Source organism: Astatotilapia calliptera, chromosome 13 (genome assembly GCF_964374335.1).
Source record: "Astatotilapia calliptera chromosome 13, fAstCal68.1, whole genome shotgun sequence".
NCBI classification, from domain to species: domain Eukaryota; kingdom Metazoa; phylum Chordata; class Actinopteri; order Cichliformes; family Cichlidae; genus Astatotilapia; species Astatotilapia calliptera.
In genome coordinates, this window is record NC_137434.1 from 15,898,876 (window position 1) to 15,909,519 (window position 10,644).

Genomic DNA, 10,644 nt, shown 5'->3' on the forward strand with positions numbered 1-10,644 from the left:
TACTGATTGTTTTTTCTCAAAAATTATTTCTCGTTTATTAAGACAGACAAACCATAATTACTATTACTATGTTTCCTTCATACATCATATTACGCTGCCATTAGTAAAGGCAAAAAAAAGGGACAATAGCTGCATTTCTTAAAAACAAACCAAAAAACAAACCAAAAATCAGCCACAAATTTTAAAAAGAAAAAAAAATCTCAGTAAAATGATACAAATATTTAGATTAATAATAAATAAGAAATAAGTCAAATACATATTTTTAAGAACATATTAAAATACCCAAAAATTAGGAAGTGGAACATGCTTCATAAAAGACGAGGTGTGTACAGCGCACAGTGGGGTTTGATTTATCTAATCAGAAATCAAAGTGCTTTCAATAAATAATTTTGGGTCTTAGGATTTTAAACACAATACAAAAATACACTGACAATGAAACAGATGCAGAACACAACATGTAAAATAAGAGTTGTTTTTTTTGTTCTTGGCTACTCTGACCCACTGTGAGAGTGTGGGTCTGTCTACAGCAGTGGGTTGCGTGAGGGCTCCCATAATTTGCTTGCCAGCTGCCTGCAGTGCTGGAGGATGATCTCAGTGGGGATGACTCCCAGGTGAACTGTTAGGAGCTCGTAGCATTTCACTGTCTCGCCCGGGTGATTCTTACTATAGTACCGCAGCAGCTTCCTGCAACATGCATCGCTTTGTTTAGTCAGGAGAACGAATTAAAGAAAATATTTCTATCACACCAGGCTGGTTACCTGTAGTGATTCTGAGCAAGCATCCCGATAGGGGCGGAGTCATCGGGCATGATGGGTATGTCTTTTGCCTCCAACTTGAAGCCCTGATTGAAGAGGTATACAAATTGAATTATAGGCTTTTTTGCTGTTTCAGGCTGTTAAATTTGTTTTTATGGATAACAGAACAAAGTACAGCAGTGACTTACAGTTTCATTTTCAAACCAGAGAAAGTAGCAGAAGTAGAAATCTCCATCACGTAATGTTAGAGTGGAGTAACCCTTCTGAAGATAGTGCCGTGTTGTGCTGACCAGGCTCCACATCTTCAGTATGGATTAGAAAAAAGAAATGACAAAAATATGCATACTGTGATTATCCACACGCTGTCTTATGCACAGCCCAATGTACGATGAACATGAGGCTACAGACAGCTGGCCTAATTTATCACAACACTAGGAAAGAGTCGACACATAAACTCACCACCACACATGAAACAAAACTATCTGTACATGTTTGACTTCCAAGAAGTCAGACTTTGTCGTTTTTTGAGTAATAGGTCTCCAGGCTTTCTGAAGGTCTTTCAAAGCTTTTCTTTGATATTGCCTGCCTTTTCACCAATTTTCAGTCCAGTCCTTGCACCTGACCATTTGCAGAGTGATATAAAAAAGGCACCTACCACAAAAGAAGAATTAATGTTGTGTCTAGACGTAACAGAAAACTTAGCAAAAGGCTTACTTCAAATTCCTTACTACCTTTGGCACTTTGTTACTAGCAGCCTGTTCCACAAACACACAGTTTGCTGACATTTCTTTAGTTGAGTCTAGGAAAAATGCCAAAGATGACATAGCTTGATAGACATAAAATTGTATTTTTGAACCAACAATGTGATTCCCAAAAAGCTATTAGCTGAAAACTTGTCATATCCTTAAAAATGTAACTGAAAACTGAACAAGTGAAGGCCAAAAAAGAAATGGCAGGCCTAAAACCCAGCAGATGAACAGAAAATGGAAAACATTCCTGCAAAGACCTGACACAGCAACTGAGAAATGCATCTGACCATTAGGTCTACTGTTCATTGAAGAGAGAAATTGACTGAAGTAGGGCAACAGATCTTATCGAGTGAGAAATTCAAATTTGACATTTTTTGTTCAAATAATCATCAATATGTACAGAGATGAGACGAGTAGAACAGTCGAGTGTCTACAGTTAGCTACAGCTACTCTATTTCCATCTATGTTTGGACACATTCCAATAAATCAATTTACCCATTTCCCATTTCCCCAGCAAAATAGAAAGAAATGACGAGGGGGCTATTGACTTCTATACTTTACCCCAAAACAAATAAGATGTAGTTCTAGTTTTAGTGACCTTGTTTTTGATATACTGAGCCACTGGTCCCTTCCCCAGCTCAGACGTGGTCCGCTCTGTGATGCTGAGTGATGGCGCTATCATTTGTCCGCTTGATCGGTCCACACAGATAAAGTGGACGAGGCCTGGGAAATCCTCCAGGTAAGTGAGATTAATCAGTTAAGATTAATACGCTCAGCATAACAATGGGTTTGTTTTTTGGGTTTTTTAAGTGTATGTATGTTGTTAAAAACCATAAAAATACAAAATATTCTTTTACAAATATTACAAATTCTGCTTTGTAGAAAACAATTGCAGAGAAATTAGACAAAACAGGACATCACAGAGTTGCTGCACTGAGAGGATATGAGACCATGGTGATGTTCCTCTTGCTTTTCACTAACAGGAAGTCCTTCCAGTCCATCAGCTGCTCCCTTAGAGAGTGAGACAAAGATAGGAAGACAAAGAGGATACAGACAAAACAATGAAGGACGAGGTTGCACAGTGTCAAAATAAAAAAATGAAGTCAAGTTGGCAAGCCTAAAATATAACAACGAAAATAGTAGCTGACAGACACTCACTGCACCATGGTCTGGGCCCGCTCTCGCAGGCCAGGGGAGAGATGACGAGGAGTGTCGTCTGGTCCAGAGTCAGACAGAAAACACTGTCGGTATATGCCACACAGTTGGGTCTTCATGTTCTTGCACCACAGGATAAGACTGCAACATAAACAGACATTTAAAGCCTCACAGGGTCATCAAACTGTCTTGCTGTCATTTGGCCAGCAGAGGGCAGTAAGAGACTTACTCTCTGCTGAACCCAGGCCCTCCTCTGGAGAAGGCCCGGTTTTTGAATTCGGTCCAGACATTTTGCAACTGTGAGGACTGGTTAGAAGAAGAAAAGACAAAAAAAGAAGAAAAAGATTTGATTGGATCATGTGCAAACATTCTGTGTTTCTGTGATAACAAATGAGGATTAAAGTCAGTTTTTTGACTTGGGTGTTTGTGGCAAAGGCAGACGAGTGCTGAGGAAGTGTAGAAGAATACAGCCACTCAACGCAAAAGCACAACAACACACAAAAACAAACCTGTATCCCATTCAGTGCCAGGGTTTTAAGGAATTTATCCAGCTTGCTGCGCACTTCATGCATAGGCTGGCCTCTTGTGGAACCTCCTTGGCCTTCATTTAAGCGCTTCTCCAGTTTGGCAAAGGCTTCCCAAAATGTATACACAGACATGGCTACTCCACTGTGTGGAAACTGACACAGATGACACAGATAAATATGAAAAAAAATGAACTGTTTAAACAACTGAGCAAAAATATATTTAGATGCTGTGAACACTTCATGGCACAGAGGTTAAATAGATGTATCTCCAAATAAGTCAAAAAGACTCCCCCTACTGGCCACAAACAACAATATGTCTGTGCGCACATACTGTAAACAAGCAAATTACTGCACATATAGACTGTACGCGACTTCATATGGAGTCACTAATACACACATTGTTTGCTTGTTGGTATTCACAAACCTTAGTTAGCAGAACTAGTGTGATGCCAGGCCACAGTTTGAGACAGTACATGGAGTGAGGCATCATGGGATAGAGGCCATCTTTTTGCGAGACCTCTAAGAAGACTTTGTGAGGGGTTGCTGGATCAGGTGGATAAACTTCTAGAGTACTCAAGCTGTCCTCTGCCATCTGAATACAGTGTGTTTCACATTGTGTCAGGGTAACACACAAACAGAAAGCTGTTTACTTTGTTTACAAATGTATTCTCACCTGGATGTCTGGGTCTACAAACTCAAACACAGGAGTGCTTCCCCTCACTGGCTTTTCTGGTGATGTGAAAAATAAAGAAACAAATGACAAAGAACATGCTCTGCACACTTAACATGACTTAATCTGGTCACAGATACAGTTTGAGAAGTAGGAATCTGCATTTTGTATCTACTCGGTTTTATCCTTGTCTGTTAAAATCTGTTTGATGATCTGAACACAAAAGCTCTACTCAACAACCCACCTGAACTGCTTGAGTCTTTGTCTGTAGGTGAGGGCTCTGGGGTGTAAAAACTTTCATGGCCAGAACCAGATGTACTATCAATATCCTTCAGGCAAAGTGCACAGAAAGAGAGAATAAACACTCAGTAACAACATGCTTTGTCGGTGCTGTTTGAGAGGCTGTCACCACTTTGTACCTCTGGACTCGGGTCATCCACATCCACGTTGCTAGGATACATATTCTGTGCCATGATGATGAGGGCCAGGAGGTCTGAGGTGCTGAGTATACTTGCATTGCGACTAGAAAGAAATAGATGGTTGTAGCCATTACCATGTTGAATTGTAAAAAGTAAAAAAGGTAGGTATGAGTATATGAACTGTAAGTACAGGTGATATACGAGGAAGGGTGTAAGCTATAAAAATAATGTGACAGGTTTATAGAAACATCTGTACCTGGAGTAGAAAGCGAGCAGTTTGGTGTGAACCAGGATGAAGGCATGCAGCACCTCCTCTCCTCCTCTCTCTACGCTGCTGTTGATCTGCTGAACCAAACGGCGCTCCAGGAATTCGATGCACTGCTCACACAGTGTGGGGTGGATCAGCCTCTCCACCGCCTAACAGAGTGATGATGGTGATTTTTAAATAAGATTTTAAAGAGATTTTTTTTTTTTTTTAAAAGAAAGAAAAAGTCTATTTTCTAATCTGTACTAAGTGAGAAAGAACCACACCTCCACTAAGAAGCTCTGATCATTCTCTCGGAGGTGGCTGTAGGTCTCCAGCAGACTCTGGAGATGCTTCCACAGTCTCAGCCTTTGCTCCGTGTCCCGGGCGCGCAGTCTGGTGACGAGCAACATATGCTCATACTAAACCTCATGCTGTATTAAAAGCCAATGATAAACAGACAAAATGTCTTACTCTTTCCTGAGGAGGTTCCCACTGAGGGTCACCATGCCAAACAAAACTTCAATCATCTTATTCATCACGTAGATTTTCCTCCTTAGATCCTCCTCCTTTTCCTCGCCGTCTCCATTCACAGCAATGTACAGGCACTCATCAAACTGTAGACACAAAATACCCTAATAAATGTGGTTTTGCCCCAAGCGAATGAATGAGCTGGAAAATAAAGTGAAGGCGGTTGTCTTCTGCTCTTTGATTTCTCTAAGCGATAAAGGGTTTACACAAGAAAGAGCTAAAAGGCTGCTGACGCTGAGTGGACCTGAAACATGTCAAGTGCTTGGACTCGATAGCTGCATCATGCGCGGCAGGAGGATAAAGCCTTAACAAGACTCACATGATAAAACATGCTGCTTCACAGAGACAAAGGCCTGCATTTAGGTGCTGTTGCTGAAGCCTGATTGCTTTACAGATCAGAAATCTTCAAACAAGGTCAAGAGAAATTAGAGTCATAGCACAATTTTTAGATAACTTAGGAACTTGTGCAGGGGGATGAAGACAGTTTTTTCTGTGTATGGCGGGTGCTACCTGGTGTAGTACGTAGATGTGGTTGTTTTCTGTCGTGAAAGATGTGTAGCTGTCAGCCTCTGTCACCATGGTGCTGAAGGAGATGATGATGGGAGCAAACAGAGTGCTGATGCTGTCCTCAAAGGCCGGAAACTGGGAGAGAAAAAAAGCAAACGATCAACTCATTTTAACACGTACAGGAAACAAGTTCAAAAGCACATGCAGAGTGTCTGCTGAATACAGCTTTCTTCAACTTTACCTCGTGGCCTTCCTCTTGAGACGCTCCATACTGTTTCTGGATATTCTGCTGAAATTCCAAGTCAGTCCAGTAGAAGAGCATTTCAGCACTCTCACTTGCTATCAGCAAGCACTTCATCTGGACTACAGATGCGTTCCTGTCCTTTTTTAATGCGGTGTCCTATTTTACTCCAACTTCTCCACACGCATTAGGCTGTAAAAAAAAATAATGTTAAAAGTACTGAGGTGAAAGACATAAAACAGAGTCCGGGGAGGAATTTTGTGAAGCACAAAGGACTGACTTGATACTATTCACACAGCTAAGGCATGCCCAAAAGGAAGATGTTAAAATCTTGAAACACGATTAAACAGTCCTCAGATTTCCATTTTATTGTTCCAGCATTTAGAGCACAAGTTTGAAAAATCTAAAAAAAGGAAAAAAAAGAAAAAGAAAGATCACATCATTTTTTCATAAGTATTGATCTGAAAGCATGTCTGTGTAAGCATGCATTTATATTTGATTAGCTTACAGAAGCAGTTCTCAGTTTGCAGGACTGGCCTCCTGATGGGGCTTAAAGCCACTGCAGGTAGGTGTGGACAACCAGGTGGCAAGAATATAGAGCAGAATGAATGATATATTCTTATATTGTTGATGACTGTAATAGAAAATGTTGGAGAACTAGTGACTTATGAAAAGGTTGCCAAATAGACCCTGACTGATATATTGGTGGGGCCGATATTAGCCATTAGCAAGTATATCGATGTCGGCATTGTAATACCCGAAACACCCTTCAACCATGGTGCGTTTCCCATTACAGAAAACTTGATCAGGTAGTAGCATGTGTGTGAATAAAGAAGGCATTGTCAATGCAAAAGCCATCATCAAGTGAAAAATCTTAGTTAATGGAGCTTCAATACCACAATTCAATGTGGAAATAGTTAAATAAAGAGCAAAGCCTCCGTTTTAACACAGAGGAATATGAAGCTAGTCAGTCTGGGTCATGACGCTTATTTTGAAAAACAGGACTGTTTCATGGGGCTGAAAAAAAATCCACCCATATATCAGATTTTTAAATAAACAAATATTGCTATTTGTATCGACCTAAAAATCCTATATTATTAGGAAATAGGGATACTTGTTTAAAAAAAAATCATTATAGATTATAGGTACAGAAATTAATGACACTTGTATCTCTGTAGCATCTTTGGTATAAAGATCACGACTAGCTCAGTGACACTGAGTCATTGTAACAGTATTATTATTGTGAATACATTTGCCACAGGAGTAACCGAAAGCAAGGAAATAAGCCTTCTCCTAGGCTCTGTTGCTTCCTGGCCTAAAGTAGGTAGACTCTGATAGTATATTAATGACGATATTCAGGCTCAGAGGCAGGAAAAAAGTAAGATCGGGAGCATAAATACCAAAATGTCCACCCTTGTTCACAAAGGTCCTTCTCCTCAACAAAAGATTTAAATAATGTTTGTAATTGTGGTGAGAGCAACACAGTGAGTGTACAGATGGGGTAACGACAGCTTTGAAACAGAAAGGATCCTTAGGGGCTCAGATCTTTGAAACATAACAAACAATCTTTTCTTCTCTTTCTTTTTATGTTTTGGCTGGTTTTTGTACATCTAACGCATATTTAATTAATATCGCATGATAGCCAGTTGGGCAAAAGTTGTGAGAAAGGCAGAAAAATCTGATTTGCAAATCTTTTGCAAACCCATAGACTAAAAATGTGCAGTCAGAAACACCTGATGTAACCATGAGCAGCTTCTCTTTTTTCATGGAGCTCCGATCCGTGCATTCACATCCCGTGTTTTACTAAAAGCCTTCCCTCTTTTACAAAACTTTTAACTTCCTCCATACACAGTCTGCTGATCCACAAACGTAGTGACCAAAGTTACAACTCGTATCACCGCAAATCACTCACACTTTTCTGCGCCGGATAACTCCAGCATCCCAGTCCAGTGTCTCCGTTGTCCTATCAATCAGCCCTCCTCAGTTTTCCGGGCCGTTTGGGGACGTTTTCATAGCGGGTTACAGTTTCAACCCAAGCTGCCTTCTTCCTTCCGCGCTGCAGCGCGACACCAGCGTTCAGTCATGTGACTTCAGGCAGGAAGTTTGCTGGTGTGAAAAGAGCTGGAGCTGTCAAACTATCGAGGAGAAGCGCTCGTCAGACTGCTGCTATTAAGGAGCTCGTGTTAAGTGGAAGCTCCTCGAAGTGGATTACCCCTCGGGGAGCCCGATGATCAGTGAGGCAGGAAAAAGTCATGTGCTGGTGCATAAAGTGGCCCACATGACTAGGAGAGCTATGCTGTATAATAGCTGGTATTTGTGGCATGCAGCTGCATGATTGAGACTGAGATTAGAAGCGTACTCGTGCCCGCTTTCTTGGTTTGACATTTAGTGCAAATCTGTTTGCCTGTTGTAGTAAAGCTTCGGGATTTGTATGGAAGCTACTCAGAAAATGGCAAATCTTTGACGTGTACAGAGGAAAAAATATTGAAATTAATTAATTGGATGTATTATATTGTAGTGGTGGTGGTGGGGGAGTCACAGTGTTTGGCAAATGTATGAAAGTTTATTTATGTGATTAATACTGCAAAAGGCCTGGTGTTCATTCCAAGTCAGACTTTCGCATTTGGGAGCTGTTGCTGTCCACCAAATGGAATCCTAGGAGGAGTGAGTGCAAGAGAAACAGGTAGTTGTACTGCAAGATCAGAACAGTTCCACCAGAGAGCGAGTGGTGCTGAAATCAAAGATGTTTGCTACATTCAGAGGGAAAAAGAAAACACTGAGCAGCATTAAAAACCAACCCCCCCCCCCCCCCCCCCCAAAAAAAAAAAAAAAAACCCTAACCCGTTCTGGACACCCATGCAAGACAACATTGTTGGATGATAGCAGGATGCTTTCCATGGTAAAGAGAAAGGCTTTTACAATATCTACCCAGTTTAAGAACACTCCCCAGCTTCCCTTTCAGTTCATTCACTAGAATGTGCAAATCAGAGATCAGCCTAGAAAAGCCAGATTAGGCTTTTCATACCTAAAAAGCTATTCAACATTTCATCTGGATAGACAGATAAACGTGTACATGTACAAAGCCCTTGTAGAACCAAGTCTTGCCACTTGACAGCCATCCTGAAATATCTAAAAGCACTTATTTAGACACTTATTTTGAAGCGTTGTCACTAAAGTTTTCTTTAATTTAAGTGGTCACTTTGGTGTCACAGTTGCATGTATGAAGTCACCCGTAAAAACATATTTATAAAAAAAAAAAAAAATCTAAAAAGAGTGCTGTTATTGCCCAAAATGTTTTAAGACTTTTCTCCCCTCCTCCGGAAGTTAGACTTCCACCACCTTTGCTGATGATGTTTTCTCTTTAATGATGTGAAGGGGAAAGCACCTGTTAAACACACGGTGTAATAAGTGTTTATTGACAGAAAAGAGAAGCAGCCTGATAAATTCTAAACTTTGTGCTCAGATTTAGTCAAATGCAGCAGTGCGTTAGAGCACAGATCTAAAACAAACAGCGATGGCATCACACGAGTTTTTGAAGGTCAGGAAGTGGAATATTGACCATTTTAAGCTGCATTTTGCTACCTGAAGTCAAAATTAAAGCCCGGAGACCCCAGAAACAAACAACAACTTAAAAAGGCAAAGTCTCATAAAAAACATAGATTCCACAATGCACACAGTCACAAAACGTTTTTATCTAAGTAGCTTTATATTTCATATTATGTTACGAGACTTCAAAGTGTAGGGGTTTGCAACCAAAAGACCCCCAGTTCAATCCCTGGAGGAGACAGAAATAATTTTGGTGTTTTGTCAGGAAGGACAGTCAATATAAAACCTGTCACATGAAAAAATGTGGAGCTTTTTATTTAATATTATATTAATTTGCCAAATTGCTCATGAGTCCCTAAAAACCAGGGACTGGGTATCAAAATTCTGTTCTTCAAAGGTTATTGAGGAAACCTTAAAAACTTTTGAATTAAACCAAAAGTCTGCATTTTTGAATCTCATCCTTCTATAGCGGTAATGTGACATGTTTTGATAAATGGCTAAAATAACAAGCTATATACATGGACCTTACTCTGCATGCTGAGCAAAGATTTTAGGAGGTGGCCTGCTGGCTTGGGTGGCACTCCCACAAAAGCATGTTTCTCAGGTTAATTGGTGATTCTAAATTGGTCATAGGCATGAATATGAGCATGAATGGTTGTTTGTCTCTCTGTGTTAGCCCTGCGATACACAGGTGACTTGTCCAGGGTGTACCCAGCGTCTCACCCAATGACAGCTGGCATAAGTTTGAGGCTCCCTGTGACCTGGAATTGGAGAAGTGGAAGAAAGTGAAGAGAAGGTGGGCATAACTTAAGAGGGAAATGGAATTTAAAAATACAAAGTGCTAGAACAACTTTAAGAACTATGTCAATCTCAATTGCAGGAGTTAAATTATGGAACAGTCTAACAGAAGAAATAAAAGACAGTAAAAACATAAAACAGTTTAAAGTAAAATATAAAAACATAATTTTAAATAAGTATAAGAATGAAGAAAACGGGGTTAACCCAGGACGGTAATGTTGCTGGTAATGGTGTTGTGGTTCTTTTTGGGGGGTTTTTGGTTTTGGTTTGTTTGTTTTTCCATAACTTGTGTATCTGCAAATATACACATTCTGTATTTTTCATATGAAAGAAACTATACTGTGGTGGGGCTTGCTAATTTCTTTCTTTTGATTTATGTATGTTTTGTTTTGTTTTACTTTTGTTTCATATGTTGTTTGTTTAATTTAAGACTAAAAAAAAAATTAAATGAATGAGAGGTAAAACTTGAGGGGGTAGGGACAAATAAGTAAATACTTCTGCC

General features: G+C 40.0%; 1 protein-coding gene across 2 annotated transcripts; it reads right to left on the bottom strand.

Annotated features, from left to right (window-relative positions):
• Positions 1–9: 9 nt before the first annotated feature.
• hps1 (HPS1 biogenesis of lysosomal organelles complex 3 subunit 1) lies at positions 10–7,880 on the bottom strand. Of its 2 annotated transcripts, none has more exons than XM_026191021.2 (18): positions 7,711–7,880; positions 5,799–5,990; positions 5,561–5,692; positions 4,994–5,136; positions 4,807–4,915; positions 4,532–4,692; positions 4,276–4,378; positions 4,101–4,185; positions 3,860–3,915; positions 3,611–3,778; positions 3,169–3,339; positions 2,889–2,965; positions 2,663–2,800; positions 2,450–2,515; positions 2,103–2,247; positions 944–1,057; positions 759–841; positions 10–684 (listed from the first exon to the last, which is right to left on the bottom strand). In XM_026191021.2, exons 2-18 carry the CDS (start codon positions 5,913–5,915, stop codon positions 522–524), a joined length of 2,031 nt encoding a protein of 676 aa, XP_026046806.2. In that variant the 5' UTR covers positions 5,916–5,990; positions 7,711–7,880; the 3' UTR covers positions 10–521. The 2 variants fall into 2 exon arrangements, with proteins under 2 accessions (XP_026046806.2, XP_080144377.1); XM_080288251.1 differs by lacking the exon at positions 7,711–7,880 and adding an exon at positions 6,079–6,176.
• Positions 7,881–10,644: the final 2,764 nt, after the last annotated feature.